Source organism: Dipodomys merriami, unplaced genomic scaffold, assembly GCF_024711535.1.
Source record: "Dipodomys merriami isolate MVZ:Mamm:240054 unplaced genomic scaffold, mDipMer1.0.p SCAF_48, whole genome shotgun sequence".
NCBI lineage: Eukaryota > Metazoa > Chordata > Mammalia > Rodentia > Heteromyidae > Dipodomys > Dipodomys merriami.
This window is the reverse complement of record NW_027206046.1, coordinates 4,176,669-4,195,697: the sequence shown is the minus strand read 5'-3', so window position 1 is coordinate 4,195,697 and position 19,029 is coordinate 4,176,669. Positions and strand designations below refer to the sequence as shown.

At 36.1% G+C, this 19,029-nt stretch overlaps 1 protein-coding gene across 3 annotated transcripts in view; it reads right to left on the bottom strand.

Annotated features, from left to right (window-relative positions):
- The window catches only part of Herc1 (HECT and RLD domain containing E3 ubiquitin protein ligase family member 1), a 178,223-nt gene that overhangs the window by 78,018 nt on the left and 81,176 nt on the right, over positions 1-19,029 (bottom strand). For all 3 annotated transcript variants that reach the window (XM_069995206.1, XM_069995205.1, XM_069995207.1), the window contains exons 26-33: positions 11,100-11,368; positions 10,052-10,267; positions 8,890-9,010; positions 8,421-8,658; positions 8,129-8,319; positions 5,802-5,957; positions 3,820-3,926; positions 2,750-2,860 (exon numbers count right to left, since the gene is read on the bottom strand). In XM_069995206.1, the coding sequence (XP_069851307.1) occupies positions 2,750-2,860; positions 3,820-3,926; positions 5,802-5,957; positions 8,129-8,319; positions 8,421-8,658; positions 8,890-9,010; positions 10,052-10,267; positions 11,100-11,368 (1,409 nt within the window). The remainder of the gene's footprint in view (positions 1-2,749; positions 2,861-3,819; positions 3,927-5,801; positions 5,958-8,128; positions 8,320-8,420; positions 8,659-8,889; positions 9,011-10,051; positions 10,268-11,099; positions 11,369-19,029) is intronic.

Sequence of the window (19,029 nt, the reverse complement as noted above, 5' to 3'; positions counted from 1 at the left end):
CTGTACAGTATCTTTACAATAAGAAATATAAAAAAGTTAACAATTTTATTGTATTAGAATAAAACATTTGAATGCAAAAAAAAGAAATAATAAGGACCATTCATCAATCCAATAAACACTAAGGACTTTATCAGATCTTCTACCTTCAGCAGCGTATAAATGAATAAGATCTCTGCTCTCAAACAACTTATATTTTGTAAGAGGGAAACAAAAACAGGTAGTAAATGATATGTTGAAATTAAAACTGAGATGTGACAAAGGGTTGTGACAACTACTCTAGATAAACTGGGGACTATAGAGAAATGATAGTTAAGATGATAAGTGAATGACAAAAAGTTTCTGAAACAGAAGGAAAAGCCCTAATGAAAGAACAAGCTTAATGTGTTCATGAAAAAAAAGGAAGGACAGTTCACAATACAGCAAGCAAAGGAAAAGGACAGAAAGGTCTAGATTTTTTTTCGAAGAATGATGAGAAATCACTGGAATTTTTTTGTTGTTTTGTTTTTTGTTTTCTTTTGTCGGTCATGGGGCTTGAACTCTGGGCCTGGGCACTGTCCCTGAGCGATTCAGCTCAAGGCAAGTGCTCTACTACTTGAACTACAGTGCCACTTCCAGTTTTCTGAGTGGTTTACTGGAGATAAAAGTCTCTGAGACTTTCCCGCCCAGGCTGGCTTTGAACCTTGATCCTCAGATCTCAATCTCAGCTTCCTAAGTAGCTAGGTTACAGGCTGAGTCATGGGCGCCTGGCCACTAGAATGTTTTAAGTAGGATTAGCACAATTGTGCTACAACAGAAGCAAACAGACAAGTTAGGGAAAAAACAAACTAAAATTAAAATTTAGAGAATCAAAAGCCTATGGAACTCTGGAAGCTGGGAGTTCATGCCTATAATCCTAGCTACTCAGAAGACTGAGGTCTGAGGACCATGCTTTGAAGCCAGCCCAGGTAGGAAAGTCTGTGAAACTCTTTATTGCCAATTAACCACCAGAAAACTGGAAGTGGCACTGGGGCTCAAAGTGGTAGAGCTCTAGCCTTGAACAGAAAAGCTCAGGGATAGCTAGAACCTAAGCCCTGAGTTCAAGCCCCAAGACCCAATGTAGTTACTTGGAATACAGAACAAGGAAGAAGAGTGGTAGCTGAGAAAAAAAGAATGGATCATGGAGCCACACCACAGCATGCTCTGATGGATGAAACAGAAAAATAAACGCCATAAAGGAAAATGAGGCCATCACACTAAGATGGAAGGAAATACAGAAAAACTTGGAATCATGAAAAGGGAAGAATTTAGACATAGGGAATTCAAGGTCCAATTAATGAAGGTCCAATTAATGAGAGTCCAATTAGCCTAGTGGCTACGCAGATGGGACCATTAGAAGAATCTAGAACTGTAGGTCTAGATTAAGATTAGGAAATTAGAGCCAGTCGCCAGTAGCTCATGCCTGTAATCCTAGCTACTCAGGAGGCTGGGATCTGAGGATCATGGTTCAAAGCCAGCCGGGACAGTAAAGTCTGTGAGACTCTTATCTCCAATTAACCACTAGAAAACTGGAAGTGGTGCTGTGGCTCAAGTGGGAGAGTGCTAGCCTTGAGCTGATGAGCTGAGGGACAGCACCCAGTCCCAGAGTTCAAGCCCCACAACCAACAAACAAACAAAAAAAAAAAGGACCTAGGAAATTAGGTGGAACTATCACTGAAAACTGGGACAGGAAGGAAAGGCGATGGTTTTGATGCAGAAATACTGAGGTTGCAGTAAGATTGGAAGGCATTCCATGTACTTAAAATGGTCATGGATATAAGCAAGACTGCTGTAAAATTAAGGATACAAAAGAAAATCAACATTTTGGGATGAAGAATAGTTACTTCTAAAAGAAACCAAGAACTGACAAAGGTTATGGTATACACACAGAGAAGAGAAGAAAATCAACAGAGGATAAAGTTTCCAATGGCTAAGAATGACATGCACAAAGACTCAGACAGTAGACCTACATCTTAAATCCTGTATCTACAGAGTAAGTCAAACACTGACTAAAAATATTTTAAGAAACTACTTCTATATTGAAGCTGTTCATACTTTTGTCTTTATTTTATTGTATAGCATTAATACTGTATTAAGTATAAAAATTAATCTAGGAATGATCTAAATATGAAAGGGTTTGCATAGGTTATATGCAAATACCCTATTATTTTATATAAGAATCTGGTTCCTCACTTATTTTGGCAACATGAGGAGATACTGGAACCAATTCCCCATAGATAATGCAGAACAACTATGCATCATATTCAGCAATTAACAACTGTCTTTATCATTGAATTTTGGTATCTCAATAGGCATAAAGAGTTGAGATGAAGTGTTAATGAGAAGTAAGGAGGTAAGAAAGATTATGCTCTTGAGAAACTTAGTAGTGAAGGACAAGAGAGAAGATAAAGAAGTCTTCATGGATAAAATGTGACTTAAAGGGGATAGCATGGTTATAAGCTGAGGAGAAGGAACCTGTGGAGTGGAAAGAATAATTGATAGAGCAAGGTCTATTGGAGGACCTTGCATCCAGAGGCAGGATATTAACCTGTGTCTTAAAACACTTTTGGAGCTAGAGGTGTGGCACAAGTGGTAAAGCACCAGCCATAAGCAAGAAAGCTGAGCAAGCTCAAGATTCACTACATCTAACCACTGGAAGAAAGGAAGGGAGGAAGGAAGGAAGGACCAATCTACTGACCAACAGACTGATCAACCTTTTGGAACAATCAATTACCTGTAATTTTATTTCTTGTTCTTTTTCTTTTATTTGAATGGCATGTTTGGCCTGAGCAATGGGAGTCTCCCACATACAATCGGATAGAAGGGAAAATAACCGTTCAACAACCTGTTTTGTTGAAGAAAAAAAAGAAATTTATATGAAGTAATTTTTTTTAAAAAAAGATATAGCATGTAACTAACATTAAGTCATAAATTAAATTTAAATACATCAAGGCCCAAAAACTACTTACGGTGGTTATAAGTGAAACAATTATTATTAACCCACTACAAAGTAGGTTCCACTGTCATAGCTATGGACTTCTGGTAAGGCTGTATAACCTCACACATTCCTCTCTCCAAAGACCCAACATAGGCCAAGTGCTGGTGGCACATGACTGTAATCCTAGCTACTCAGGAGGCTGAGATCTGAGGATCACAGTTCAAAGCCAGCCCAGGCAGGAAAGTCCATGAGACTCTTATATCCAATTAACCACAGAAAACCAGAGGTGATGCTGTGGCTCAAGTGGTAGAGTGCTCACCTTGAGCTGAAGAGCTCAGGGACAGCATTCAGGCCCAGAATTCAAGCCCCATGAACAAAAGACCCAACCTAGTAAGTAATTTCAGACTGACCTTTCCTCTTGACTTTACATGTATTCTTTATCCCTCTATTTCTCACGCCCTATAACTTACTTTCTCCTTGCTTGAAAATGAAACAAAAAAGCAATCTTTGGGGCTGGGAAGGTGGCTCAGTGGTAGAGCGCTTGCCTTGCATGCATGAGGCCGTGGATTTGATTCCTCAGCACCACATAAGCAAAAAGAAAAAAAGCCGGAAGTGGCAATGTGGCTCAAGTGGTAGAACGCTAGCCTTGAGCTGAAGAGCTGAGGGACAGTGCTCAGGCCCAGAGTTCAGGCCCCACGACTGGACCCCAAAAAAAAAAAAAAAAAAGCAATCTTTAAAATGAAAAGTATGCTACTGAACAAATGGAACATTTATAAGCAAAGAAACTACATGTATATAAGTTTAGATTTATGTGAATCATGTTGAAAATATAGAAAACCTCTTCTAGTAACTTTAAAAACAGAAACCTGGGCCATTTGATCATCTTCTACACCAGTTTCACAAGCTGGAAGCACAGCTTCAAGGACGTGAAGTGCAAGGAGTCTGGTTCTTAAGTTACCAACTAGAGGAATACCTTGAGAGGAAAGAGAGACATTTTCTTATCAATATGACATATTTTCAAAGTTGAAATAAACTCTTTGTTAAAATCTCTGAGGCTGCTGAGCATTTATGAGTGGAATAAATTCATTACAAACCACTACCACATGATATCTGGGCCTATCTTACAGCCACTAATGCACATATTCATGTTTATAATGCAGTTAATATAATAACTACCAGTGCCAGATCCTGTACTATGCATCTCACATGTGGTAATCCTTCCTGTTAATCCTCAGAGTGTGAATTATAACTCCATTTATCTAAGAGGAAACTAAGGTTTAGAGAATTTAATAATTTGGCCAAAGCCACACAGCTCAATAAAAGCAGAACTTAAATAAGTCTGTGAATCTCTAAAGTTAATGCTTATTTATACTCTCATTGGCTCTCCCTTGTTGGTTCCTTGTTAGGGTTAAAGGGGAATAAACAGCTTATACTTTTCCAAAGTAGCAAACAGAAAACAGATGGGTTAAAAACAATTTAAAAAATAAAATAAAACAAAGTCAAATGACATATATACCTGAAGAACATTTCTAAGATGCTATATTTAGAAACACACACACATATAAATATATATATGTATTCCTTTTAAACATATAACTAATAAAACCAGATACAAATGAGTTTTCTTTTTAAGAATTTAATATGAAGTAAGCCTCACTTTAAGTTATACTAGAAAGGAATACTGTTAAAGTATATAGACAATGTAAATATATACAATAATCCATGACATGGAACATTATATAACATTTTTTGTTCATATTTAGAACACACTGGGGATGATAAAAAAAGTTCTTGAAATGTATAGTGATAAAAATACGCATTGTGATTATACAATGTTAAATTTATGTTATGTACATTTTATAAAAATTTAAAAAAAGAGTAGGTAAGGACTGCCAGTACTCTATATAAAACAATCCAGACTTTCAGACAAAGAACCAGGAATTAAACTTATTATATAGAGCTTTCATAGGTATTATATAATCAGATATCATAATCAAGGCAATTGAAATCCCATAATAATAAGTGAGAATGGACAAATTTAGATCTGCATCTTCACAATCCAAGAAATGAGGCAGAATTATGAATTACCATATTAAATAGAAATTCTCCACTTAATTTTAGAATATATTATTTGAACAAATAAGTTCACATTTTCTAGATGAAATTCACAATCTTCTCCAGTGACACTTCTTAGTGGTACCAGGGCTTGAACTCATGACCTTGTACTTTTGCTTGGCTTTCTTGCTCATGCCTGATGCTCTTTATCACTTAAGCCATAGTATCAGGCCAGTATTTTACTGGTTTATTGGAGATGAAGTCTCGTCCTTTTCTATTCAGGATGACTCTGAACCATGATCCTCCAAGTCTGTTTCCTAAGTAGCTAGGGTAACAGGTATGAGGCCACCAGCACCTGGCACCAGTGCCACTTTCTATTGTTGTCTATCAATCTCCCAATTTTTATCCCTGAAATTGGAGTTTTCAATAGGAAAAGTTTTTAGGAAACAAAAAAGAAAAGCAATGAAAAAGATCAAGTGCCTAATGGTCAAGCATAGCATTATTTAACAAAACACATGTGAGATAAAAAAAAAATAAAACAAAGGCTGGGAATGTGGCTTAGTGGTAGAGTGGCTTCCTAGCATACATGAAGCCTTGGGTTTGATTCCTCTGTACCACATGAACAGAAAAAGCTGGAAGTGGCACTGTGGCTCAAGTGGTAGAGTGCTAGCCTTGAGCAAAAGAAGCTCAGGGACAGTGCGCAGGCCCTGAGTTCAAGCCCTAGGACTGGAATAAACAATCAAACAATAAAAACAATTTTAAAAAATAAAACAAAGTCAAATGACATATATACCTGAAGAACACTTCTGAGATGCTATATTTAGAAGCACCTCTGTCCACTTTGGGGAAGCCATTTTTGATTGAATGGCTTTTGAAGATACAACTCTACGAAGAAAAACTAAAAAATCCCCTAGATGGAGTTCTGCTGCATGTTGTTTCCTGAGGGCAGCTGAAGAGTAAAGAGACAAGTTTAAATTATAACCAAAATTCAACAAGAATCATCTTCCCTGAGTTTACAATTGTACTCTGGTAGCACAAAGCTAATTCACAATCTAGGTTTTCAGTAAACTAGTCATAGTTGAAAATTTTAACAGAATAGAAAATTAATACAAATGAAATCTCCTTCATGTGTCCGTACATAAGACTAAGCATGTTAGAAAGTTTATTTGTTATTTTGGGGAGGGGGGGGTATTGTTATGTTTTTTGTTTGTTTGTTTGTTTTTGCCAGCACTGGGCTTGAACTCAATTCAGGGCCTAGGTGCTGTCCCTGAGCTTTTTTTTTGGTCGGTCACGGGGCTTGAACTCTGGGCTTGGGCGCTGTCCCTGCGCTCTTCAGCTCAAGGTGAGCATTCTACCACTTGAGCCACGGTGCCACTTCTGGTTTTCTAGTGGTTTATTGGAGATAAGAGTCTCACGGACTTTCCTGCCCAGGCTGGCTTTGAACCACGATCCTTAGATCTCAGCCTCCTGGGAAGCTAGGATTACAGGCGTGAGCCACCAGCGCCCAGTATTTTATCCATTTTTTAAACCCTCATTCTAGAAAGTAGTAGTTCCTTATTCCCATCTAATATTCTACTAAAGTTTTGAGAAGACCTGTGAACCCCTAAAATTGTACAAGGTGTATATCTGAATGTAATTAACTAAAATGAACATTATTAATTACACCTAGCCTCCCAAAGCCATTAAGTATTTTCTCCTTTATTAAAAAAGGACTTTTCTCACATTCTATGAAGAAACTTATCAGTCCTACAACCTGTAATACTAATGTGATTTTTCAACACTCCATTACTAATACTACCTGAGCTTTCACTATATTAAAGACACTGCTCTCCATGCTTTACAGGTTTTATTTCAATATCACTACCATCTTCAGAGGTTGATTCTATAATTATCTTGTTCTCTCCCTCCATCCATACCCCTAATCCAGAGAAAGGGCCTTAAGGGCTCCCAGAGGTGTTATGGTAATGATACATAGGAGGTTCACAATCTTTTTTGAATATATGACCAATTTTAGGCCTCTATTCTCTTAATTATATAAAAGATGTATAGGGGCTGGGAAGTTGGCTCAGTGGTAGAGTGCTTGCCTTGCTTGCCTGAGGCCCTGTGTTCGATTCCTCAGCACCACATAAGAAAAAAGAAAAAAGCCGGAAGTGGCGCTGTGACTCAAGTGGTAGAGTGCTAGCCTTGAGCTGAAGAGCTGAGGGACAGTGCCCAGGCCCAGAGTTCAGGCCCCACGACCGGACCCCCCCCCCCAAAAAAAAGAGATGTATATAGTAGCTCAACTGTTCAGGGAATGAGTTCTACTAAAAACATAATCCTTATGAAGCTACAAGAAAATTATATATCAGTAACTAAAAATTATAATGGCTAAATATAATAAAAATTTGGTTAGTCACTAGAGAACAGAATAGCCTAAGAAGAAGTTGAGCTCTTCTAGTTATATCTCAGTTCCCAAATATTAAAACAAATTTGGAGAGTGTTCTTGACCATATATATGGTGTATATATATGCATGCAACAGAGGGAAGCCAGGAGGATGCAGAATAAGTGGAAACAGAATAACATACAACAAAGGGGCCCATCAGCTGCACTGGACATAGAAGAAAAAGAACTAAGCAACCCAAAGACAGAGATGGGAAAGGAGGAATGAGAGGGAAAGAGGGAACAGCCTACACTAAGCAAAAGGAAAGAAATGTAAACATCACCTGGATGTGGAAGAGATAATTGGATTGTCAAAGCTCATTTAATTCACAAACTTTATAGACCATAATAATGACAATTTGCTTGGTGAAGGTTAAAATGTGTTTGTGACTTTAACTAAGTATCACTATTCCATAATACTGTGAAATATGTGAAATTTATGTAATCACCTAATTTCAACAAAAAAAAAGTGAGAAAAGAGATGGGTGACAATGTGGTCAGGCACCTTGTATTTATATACTGTTTTGTAGAATGGGAACTTCTTTGTACAACTACTTAAAAATATTTGGAGAGAATAGGGGCATTGTAAGTGAAGAAGTAAAAATCTTCCATGTCTCATAATAACAAGTTACAGTTTTATATGCATACAATGAGGATTCAATATGCTTATAAGTAATGATAGAGAAAAAAAGACTGATACCTCTGAAATCTTTCTTCTCAGTTTCTCCACTGGAGTCAACTTTTTTTCCTTCTTCACCCTCTTCTCCTTCCCCTTCCCCAAAAGAGGCCATAAGTAGTACACCAGTTTGAGACAACAAATTCTTCAACTGACTACAGAGTAGATCCAACAAGGATTGAACTACCTTGGGGCTTAGTTTATCAGCGTAGGTCCTACAGGGAAAAAAGGTATATGAACACAGAAGTGCAAACATTTGGATAAGGTAGAAAAACTAGTCCCCAGACAATTCTACCAAGATCTTTATCATACGTACCCTGTAGTGATGGCTAGAATCTGGAGCAACCTTGTACTGGCCACTTTCAAAGCTGTGCTAAGCTGGGAAACACCTGTCTTTGGCAACAACTGCAGAGGCTGTCCCAACATGGTGTCTGTGCCACACAATTGTGACAATACATTTAGCAAGCCAGTGGAAACTGCCAAGGAAACATCCACTGGTTGATAATGAACACTCAGGGCAAAAACTGTAACCAAAAGGAGACGTTGCTGGGCTTCTAAAAAAATAAAAGAAAGTAATGGGTGAGAATCTTCTTTGAAGTAAACATCTACCAAAATAAGTTTTCAAAACATCAATCATAATATTGAATACTAATCTGTTTTCAAATATTTGTTCTTTATCTGTCAGTTGGTCTACTAATATTAAACATAAAATTTAAAATATTACCTACCTAAACCTCAGGCCCAAGTGTATCGTGCATCTTACATTCATTGGGACATTTACTTACCAATGTGATGCTTATTTGCTTGCAGGGCTCTCTCCAAGGTAGCAGACAACTGTTGATAAATCTTATGCACAGCTACCTGGATTTCAATCTGAATATTTCTCTTAGCTGCTCTGATCCCATCCTAAATCACACAGAAATATTTACTTTTTAAATTAGCAGCAAGATTTTTTATTTCAGCTAAAGAAAGTAATAACAGTTTATCATTCATCTATGCACTGGGCCCTATAGTAGTTTTTAAATTATTACATGAAGTAAAAAAACACAAATGATAGATTTATAATAAATCCAGCTTAAATTGCTTGAAAATTCTTTGTTCTGTATAACCTTCTTTCCCAAAATAATCCAGAAGACATATAGACTTAAAAAAAAAATTAAATGGGGAGCGGGGGAAGACGGAAAGGGATGGGAAGGGGAAACAAAGGAGGAGGCTATAATGCTTGATAAGAAATGTACTCATTATCTTGCCCATGTAATTGTAACCCCTCTGTACAGTATTTTCACAATAAAAATAAAATAAATAAATAAATAAAAAATTAATTAATTAATTAATTTAAAAAAGAGAAAAAAAATTAAAGCCAGGCGCCGGTGGCTCAAACCTGTAATCCTAGCTACTCAGGAGGCTGAGATCTGAGGATCACGGTTCAAAGCCGGCCCGGACAGTAAAGTCTGTGAAACCCTTTATCTCCAATACACCACCAGAAAACTGGAAGTGGCGCTGTAGCTCAAGTGGTAGAGCTCTAGCCTTGAGCTGAAGAGCTGAGGGACAGCCCTCAGGCCCAGAGTTCAAGCCCCAGGACCGACAGAAAATAAAAATTCATTAATTCATTAGTTAAAAAAGGGATTAGAGAAACTAGGCAAAATATCAAATTTAAAATGTAAACTCTTGAAATCTGTCTTCCCAAATCTAAACCTTATTTTAACTCAGATTGAGCCCTAGTCCATCTAGCTGAGGATTAATAAAATGAGACAACAAAAAAATCTAAAAGCAAAAGTGCTAAGACTCATCTAATCCCAGCTGTATTTAGAAAACCTGACCAATGAGAAATCTTAAAAAGGAATTCTAAAGTCTTTATATTTTTAAACCTCAATCATGATTGCCACAAAATTTCACATTACTATTAAAGATAGTTAAGATCTGAATATATTACAAGATGTCACCTACCTGATAGTGATGCAATCGGCCACTCTCCCCTTTGGCTCCTGTATGTCCAACAGTGCCTAAACCAAAACACCCTGCTAGAAACTGCAGTCTTACAGATGTGAGCAGTGTGGATGACTGAAAGCCTGAACTAGACCGGCTTCCTGCCAGTGAGATGCTACTTTTTTCCTCCATCCCAGACAACAGGACAAGGATCTGGTGAAGTGCCTCTAAACGAAGCTTGGGGGGAGGGGAGGGAAGGAAACACAACATTTTAGAGTCTGTTTTTGAACTCAGATATATAAGAATTATATATGCCACTTAGACAATGTATTATTTAACACAAAGAAAATTGTGACATTTCTTAGTAACCTATTCTTTACGATACATACTACTAAAAAAACCCCAAAGTATCTTAAAATTGTTTAACATACTTTAATATAAAAGAACCTGCAGAGTATAATGGGAAGAGTAATAGGCCTGAGTGTCAGTGTGAAGTGTGCTTGAGTTTAAACCCAGGGCTTTGCATATTAAGCACTTGAAGCTACATGTGTACTGCCAACCTAAACTTCTAGTTCCATTTGAATGTTGGAGACTGGCAATAAGGCCAACTGTTTTACGTCCTGAGTGACCTTGGTAAAAATCATTGAACTTCTTTGAGCCCTAGTTTCTTCAAGTGCAATCATTTATTTCTATGGGGTCCTAGCCTAAACTATAGATTTCGTCTAAATTGAACAAATGGGTCAAAAATAGGAGCTCTGAGGGAAAATCCTTACATTGTCCAAAAAGAAATGTACTCTTTACCTGACTTATACAACATAACCCCTCTGAACATCACCTTTATAATAACAATTAAAAATATTTTAATAAAGATTTTTTTTAAAAAAATGAGTACTTGGTGGAGTGAAAATAAATTATCATGCTGTTTTAGTTAAGAAGCTGATGCCAAAAGCTTAAGGCGATAAAAGGCAGGAAGAGTAGAAAAAGGGAGTTTTTCCTAGAATTATATACTCAGTGGTTCAGTTTAAGTTTCCAGAGTCTCATGAGAAGTAAATCTCAAAGACTTACTTACTTCTGCCCTTAACTGCTGCTGTTCCATTGCAATGATGGACGCCTGTGGACTGGTAGACATGCTTTCCTCGGGCTCTTTAAAACCTGGGGCATTCCCCACATCTCCACTCACAAAGCTTACAACATTTTCAATCAATGTGTGAACTCCCAAAGACTTGGTAAGGTCAAAATCAGATTCAAAGGAGTAAGAGGAATTGTACAACCAGTCTCTGCTTTGTTTCAGGCGTGCCCAAGAGTCACTCAGGAATTCCAATTGACTATGAATAGGACCTATACACAAATAGAACAAACATGCATCAATGGTAATCAGTAGGATATACATTCTCAAACCAGATGAGGGCTGAGAGCAGCTACCATACCAATTGGTGAAAAATGTTTGAATACATGCATGCATTACGTGAATCTGAGCAAAATGCTTTGATTAAAAACAAAAAAAACAAAAAACAAAAAACAAAAAAACTAGAGCAATGTAAGAAAATAAAGGGAAAAGCCCTGTGGATGTACCAGTGTTTCTGGAAGCGCTTTAGCAACACACTGCCACAAGAAAAAGAAAGGCAGAAGCTGCTCTCAAAATGCTTAACTTAAAAGGCTCTGCATTACTAAATCAATTCTCATTTATGAGCAAAAAGGAACTAGGCACTTAGGACACTGCAGATAAGATTTATTCAAAACAGGATTTTATCTAACTTAACATTATCATTGCAAAGGTAAGTCAAGACCACACAAAATGCCTACATATCTGCAATGAAACATTAAATGAATATAGAAGGGCAAGTAAACTTACACAAAAAGAAGACAAACATTACTCTTTGGTATCACTGTGTCATATGCGTATTTACTGCACATGGTGAAACTGTCATTTAGAGGAAAGCAAAGTTCCATAAACAAGAATATGGAGATTTACTGTAAAATGTCAAATTATCATTGGCTAAACAGAGTATCATTGGATTTGCCAATGAGCATTTTTAAACTAAAATCATTATGCTAAACATCCTGCTTTAGTACAAGAGCAAATGTTCAAATTGTATGCCAAAATTAGCCTTAAACAAATATATGTATATGTCCAAGTCCTGCACACTTTGGTCTTTAAATAATTTCAGGCATATAAGTTTGATTAGTCATAGTCTTGGGTCATGTTATAGTCTCATCATTGGTCCACACATCGCCCACGTTTGTATTTAAATATTCACCATAATGCTTGTGAACACACTAACTAGAAAACTGACAATAATATCTACCTATGTATTTGTTTCTCCATGTCATCTTTTCTTAGCTCTTCCTAAGGTTTTATTATCCTAAAGTCTAGGTTTATTGCTGATTTTAGCTCCTTTTTTTTTTTTAACTAATGTTGGATTTTTCTCTTATTTGTACTCTTCAGACAAATAATGTTTAGTTCTGGCCTTTTTTTTACTTTCTAAAAGATGTATCATTTTATGCAATCATTTTGAACATACTCTTTGCATTCAATCTAATATTGCTTATACTCATTCAAATTACTATATGTAACAAAGGTTTATTTGTCTGACTGATATATACAAAACTGACTGAATATACAAAACTTCCCTATTAGGAATATATCATAAGATGCCCAACAAAACATACACAAAAACTTTTCTATCTGGTAAAGTTTGGAAAGATGAGTACATAATGCTCACAGAGAAAAAAAAGACGTAACAGAATAATGAGTATATAACCTTATTTTTAATTTCTCTATTGATGTAAATTAAATCTTAGTACTCTGAAATTAGACATGTCTAATATTAGATAAGGAAATAATGTTATGAATTAACTATTATAAAACACTAACAAAATAATTTAAAGTGGTGAAGAATATGGTGAAACTCCTATATTTTATGAAGAATTAAGATTAAAAAATGTTTAATTTCAGTCTTACTGAATACGAAATTAACTATCACCTAAAAGGTTTTCATATAAGAGCAAAAGTACAAAAAAGTCACAGATGCATTATGCATTAAATTAAAAAATTAATAATTAATAAATAATTTAAAAATAAAACAAAGGATACTAAAACAAATAATTCTAATTCTTTTTTTTGGGGGGGGGGGTCCGGTCATGGGGCCTGAACTCTGGGCCTGGGTGCTGTCCCTCAGCTCTTCAGCTCAAGGCTAGCACACTACCACTTGAGCCACAGCGCCACTTTCGGCTTTTTTTCTTTTTGCTTATGTGGTACTGAGGAATCAAACCCAGGGCCTCATGCATGCAAGGCAAGCGCTCTACCACTGAGCCACCTTCCCAGGCCCATAATTCTAATTTTTTATTGCCTTAAGCAGCCCAAACCCAGAAGCTATATTTATAGCCTTAACTTACAAATGAGTTTCTGGTTTTATTCATTGAGGTTGTTTCATTCAATAATAAAATTTCAGAAAAAAAGCCTATTTTCTTTCCCAATTAATACAAATCACTTGTTGTTGTTGGGTTCTTTTGGTGATACTGGAGAGGGGTTATACTCAGGGTCTCATGCTTACAAAGCAGGTGCTCTACCACTTGAATCATACTTTCAATCCTGTTCCTTTGATTATTATTTGAATAAAGTCTGATTTTTGCCTGGACTGGCCTGGAATATGATCCTCATTTAAGCTGCTCATCTAGCTGAGATGACAGATACACACCACTACACTCAGCTTTTTATTGGTTAAGAAGGGATCATATGAAATTATTGTTTGCCTAATCTGGCCTTGAATTTTTATCTTATTTCAACTTCCTGAATAGCTAGGATTTTAGGCATGAGTCACAACATTTTATGTCACTTTTGAAGACAAACATCAAATATGCAATGTCTAATATTAGAACCATAGAAGTAAAGGTAACCTGAAAGAATATCTACTTCAATTTTCAACTAGAAAACACAAGTTCAAACAAATCAATTTATCAGATTAATAGCACTGTAATTCCTTAATTTTATGGGAAATAGTCTTATAAATTGTTACTAACTCAAAAATTATTGATCCATAGAAATTGTAATTGCTTGGTTACATAAAAGTTCAATTTACTCATCAATTCACTGAGAGTAAATTGCCTTCACAAATACAAAAATAATCTATGGGCTAACTGGCCAGGTCCCAAACTAAGTTCTCTCTGAAACTTAAAGCAGCAAGCAGCAAACTTTTCTGTAAAGGGTCAGATATTGAATATTTTAGGATTTGGGACCATATGATCTCTGTCATAACTATCCATTTGTATTGTTACAGTGTGAAAGCAGTCCCAAGTAATACATAAACAAATGAGTATGGCTATATTCCTCACTCACAAAAGTAGATAGAAGGCCAACTCAGCCTTCTAGTTATAGTTTGCTAACCTTTAAGTTAAAAGATGAAAACTGTTAGGTGAATAACTCAAACAAAAATTCATATGAATAAAGTATAAGAACAAGAAAAGTACCATATAAAAGCATCTTATAAAAACATTCAGATAAATAAAACAATTTTCACCAAAATAGTCTGACAACAAAAATACCTTAAAACACATAAACTTAAATGTATGGAAATGGAAGATATAAAAGAATTTTAATCTTTGAAAAAACCAAAATGATCTAGAAACTGTAGTTCTATATTGTTTTAGTTAATATGGAAAATATAATATCTGAAAAGGATATCAAAATCTTCTACACAGCAAATGAGACTAAGCCCAATTCTTAATATTAATTCATTCACCTACTATATTAAAAATATAGTCTGACATTTTTACATTGTTTACTTGTCCTTGTAATTTTGGTTCTTAGATGAAGTTTTCAAAATGAACATGGCAGAGCTGCAATACATACTTTATAAACTATAAAATATGTAGGCAAGCTAAAAGGGGAAAAAAATTAAACATGCCATCGTGTACTTGCTTGAAGCTCTTCTTTTTTCTGGGGCTCAACTGGCCAAAAAGGAGTAAATACACTACCACACGAGAATCAGAAGACAAAAGGAGAAATTTGATACAGGAGACGACAACATTTACATTTGTTCTTCTCTATAAAATCTAATTTGAAATGCATAATAAAATAGCATTTCACCCATACATACCATGAAACACACAAACTGAGAAATGTTTCCAGTATTATTTTAGCAATAAAACCCTAATACATTTAAAGGCCTTAAAAGGAGATCAAAGTATACTTGATTAATAGTATTTAACTAAAATTCTTAAATTTTTTGATATTGTACCATTTTTCACTACAACAGCTTCAGCATAAAATATGAAAAATAAAATCAAGTATCCATAAAAATGTTTGCCTTTCTGTGAAAAATCAGCTAGATTCTGCACAACTATAGCAAATCTTTTAAATACTTATCCAAATATCAAATGCCAACATATTCTGACAGGTTTTATCAAGATTTTTTTTTTTTTGCCAGTCCTGGGGCTTGAACTCAGGGTCTGGGCACTGTCTCTGAGCTTCTTTTGCTCAAGGCTAATACTCTACCACTTGATCCACAGCACCACTTCTGGCTTTTTCTGCTTATGTTATACTGAGGAATTGAATCCAGAGATTCATGCACTCTACCACTAAGTCACATTCCCAGCCCCAAGAATTTTGATACTTATAAAAATTAGTATTTATAAAGTGCTTAAATAATGACTGGCACATAGTAGTTTATAAGTCTTTAAGAAATCTTAATTTTATATTGTCTCTAAGATACTAAATAGAAAAAAATATATATATATATATTTAGTTTTCCCATGGTTTTTGTTTGCTTAATGGGGTCTTGCTATGTTGCACATGTTGGCCCCAACCTCTTGGGCTGCTTTCAAGCAGTTCCAGGTAGGCAGGACTATAGGAACCTAGCCTAGAATTTAACACTGATGCCTCTGAAACACTGAGCACACTGGTCAAGTCAAAGGTTATTTGGTTGGTTCCTCCCTGTGTGCCCTCCCACACACCTCCATGGGGCTTGAACTCTGGGCTTGGGCACTGTCCCTCAGTTCTTCAGCTCAAGGCTAGTGCTCTACCACTTGAGATACAGCGCCACTTCCAGTTTTCTGGTGGTTAATTGGAGAGAACAATCTCATGGATGTTCCTGTCCAAGCTGGCTTTGAACTGTGATCCTCAGATCTCAGCCTCGAAGCAGCTAAGACTACAGGCCTGACCACTGGCACCCAGCAGTTATTTGTTTACACTGTTCTGCTTCTTCTTTTCTTAGAGCAATTGTGAAACATAAACAGGAGGGGAGAAAGAGCAGCCAGCTTCAACAGCAAAAATCTTCATAACCAATGGCAAATACTGAGACTATAGATGAAAAGCCCTTCTTGTCATTTATATACATATTTATTAATACTCTCCCTCCTCCACACAAGAGCCATGTTAGGGGAAAAAAATTTACATTTCCTCCTCAAATACTGGAAGAGGTAACAAACAGAGAAATCTCACATTTATCCATCAGGCTCAAGTCAAAATCAGGACACCTTAGTAATTTGGCCCCGACAGTCTCAGGTTCATCTCCTGATTGGAGATACATATATTATAGTTTACAGAATATCATTCATATTGACAAATAAGGAAAAAATAAGGTGGTTTATTTTAAAACAAAATGAATGAAAGTCCCCATTGGGGTCAAATGGTAATATACATGTTTTGGGGTTTTTTTTTTTGGTAATTTCTTTCAAACTATAATTTCCTAAATGTCTTTTCAATACTAACTTTTAAAAAGAAAAATCTATTACAAGAGGAAAGCTAGCCAGGCGCCAAGGGCTCATGCCTGTAATCCTAGGAGGCTGAGATCTGAGGATCACGGTTCAAAGCCAGACTGGGCAGGAGAGTCCGTGAAACTTTTTGTTTTTGGGGGTGGGGGGTGGGAGGGGTCCGGTTGTGGGGCCTGAACTCTGGGCCTGGGTGCTGTCCCTCAGCTCTTCAGCTCAAGGCTAGCGCTCTACCGCTTGAGCCACAGCGCCACTTCCGGCTTTTTTTTTCTTTCTGTTTATGTGGTGCCGAGGAATAGAACCCAGGGCCTCAGACATGCAAGCCAAGCGCTCTACCACTGAGCCACCTTCCCTGAAACACTTATCTCTAATAAGCCACCAGAAAACCGGAAGTGGAGCTGTGGCTCAAAGTGGTAGAGCGCTCACCTTGAGCTGAAGAGCACAGGGACAGCGCTCATGCCCAGAATTCAAGCCCCACGACCAACAAAAAAAAAAAAAAAAAAAAAAAGAGGAAAGCTAAAAACTATAAAGTTGTTTGATATATTAATTATAGGTTTTTATGAAACTGAAAATTATTTCTTGCTCACCTTTTCTAAAATAGTAACATTAACACTTTCTAGTCACCTGCCCTAGGAACAAAGTCATTGGGAACAGTAAAATGGGATGATTATTACAATAAATTGGTTTCACATTAAATGGCAAGATGAAAATTTGACTCCATTATAACTTCCCAACTAGGTAATTAAAAGAAGGTTTAAAATGTTTCCTATGAGGTTCACTATTTGGTTTCTGTTTTCAAAAAAGTTCCAGTAAGTTCATATAGTTTTTGCTTTGAGAGGTGAAAAGAAGATGATCTGTCCATTAACTTAAGATTAATAAGTGGGTACATTTATATTTATTTAGAGGTAAAACTATGGGAAATTTACATAGGCAACTCTTATTTCAAAGGTTAAGGATGACACTTCATTTTATTCAAAAGACACTAATTTGCTACATGCTAATGCAGTCAACAGGAATTAAATTTCAAATTCGTACTTCTAAAAACAGGACAAGGATTTGAGAGAAGAAAGTATATTTAGTAGAGCGCTCGCCTTGAGCTGAGGAGCTGAGGGACAGCGCCCAAGCCCAGAGTTCAAGCCCCACGACCGACAAAAAAAAAAAAAAAAAAAAAAAGAAAGTATATTTAGTCAGCAGACTATTACTTATAGGCTCTCAAACCATAAGTTATGACCCTTGTGCTATTCAGCAAGTCTGATGTCATTTTCTCTCCAGTATCAAATGGAACTTTTAACAAGTCATTGGAGTCAAGCAAAATTAGGAAAGATTCCTAAATCAAGGGAATTATCAGCTTTCAAAAATACTAAATAATACAATGCATATTGCACATTATTTCTTTTCTTTTTTTTTTGCCAGTCATGGGGCCTGAACTCTGGGTCTGGGTGCTGTCCCTCAGCTCTTCAGCTCAAGGCTAGCATTCTACCATGGGAGCCAAAGCACCTCTTCTGGCTTTTTCTGCTTATGTGGTGCTGAGGATTCGAACCCAGGGCCTCATGCATGCAAGGCAAGCACTCTACTGCTGAGCTACCTTCCTAGCCCCTGCACATTATTTCATTGGCATCACAAATACCCTGTAATCTATTTTTAGACTCAAGCATCTTTGATATGTTACAATCTTAAAAGACCTAGCAATAAAGAAAGCACCAGCTCTGGTCATTATTTTTGTATTTCAAAAAAATATATATTCTCTGTGTTTTAGTTGCAATTAAATGAATATTGTGAAATTTTAGTCTAATGGATATTTTTTCTTCTTAGTTATATAAATGAAAAGTTTAAAATATGTGTTTCTCTCATTCCTCAGGTTTCTCCTCATTTCTTCTTTTTCTTTTTTTTTTAAGGGATAAATCTAACATTCTGCCATAAAAGCTACCAAAAGAAAATTTTCATTTTGGAAAAAAGATTCAATATCACGGGATAAATTTTTCTTCACAGAAGCTTTTAGAAAACTAACTTAATGGCATTTTTTAACAGTCCACATTTTCACACCCATAAATGGTTTTAAATAAAAGTGATACTCAGCAAAAAAAAGTCTTTAGTTATCATTGGATATATATTACATCAAATTGCTGTTCAGTCACTGATGTTCATTAAGAGTTTCTCACAAAAAGTTCTTAATAACACTATAAAAGTGTTTCTTTTGGAAAAGGTTTCATGTTTTTGTTTTAAATACTCAGTTCATATATTACATGCTTTATGTTAAGAAACCAAAGTGGGTGAATAAAGCTAAAAACTTC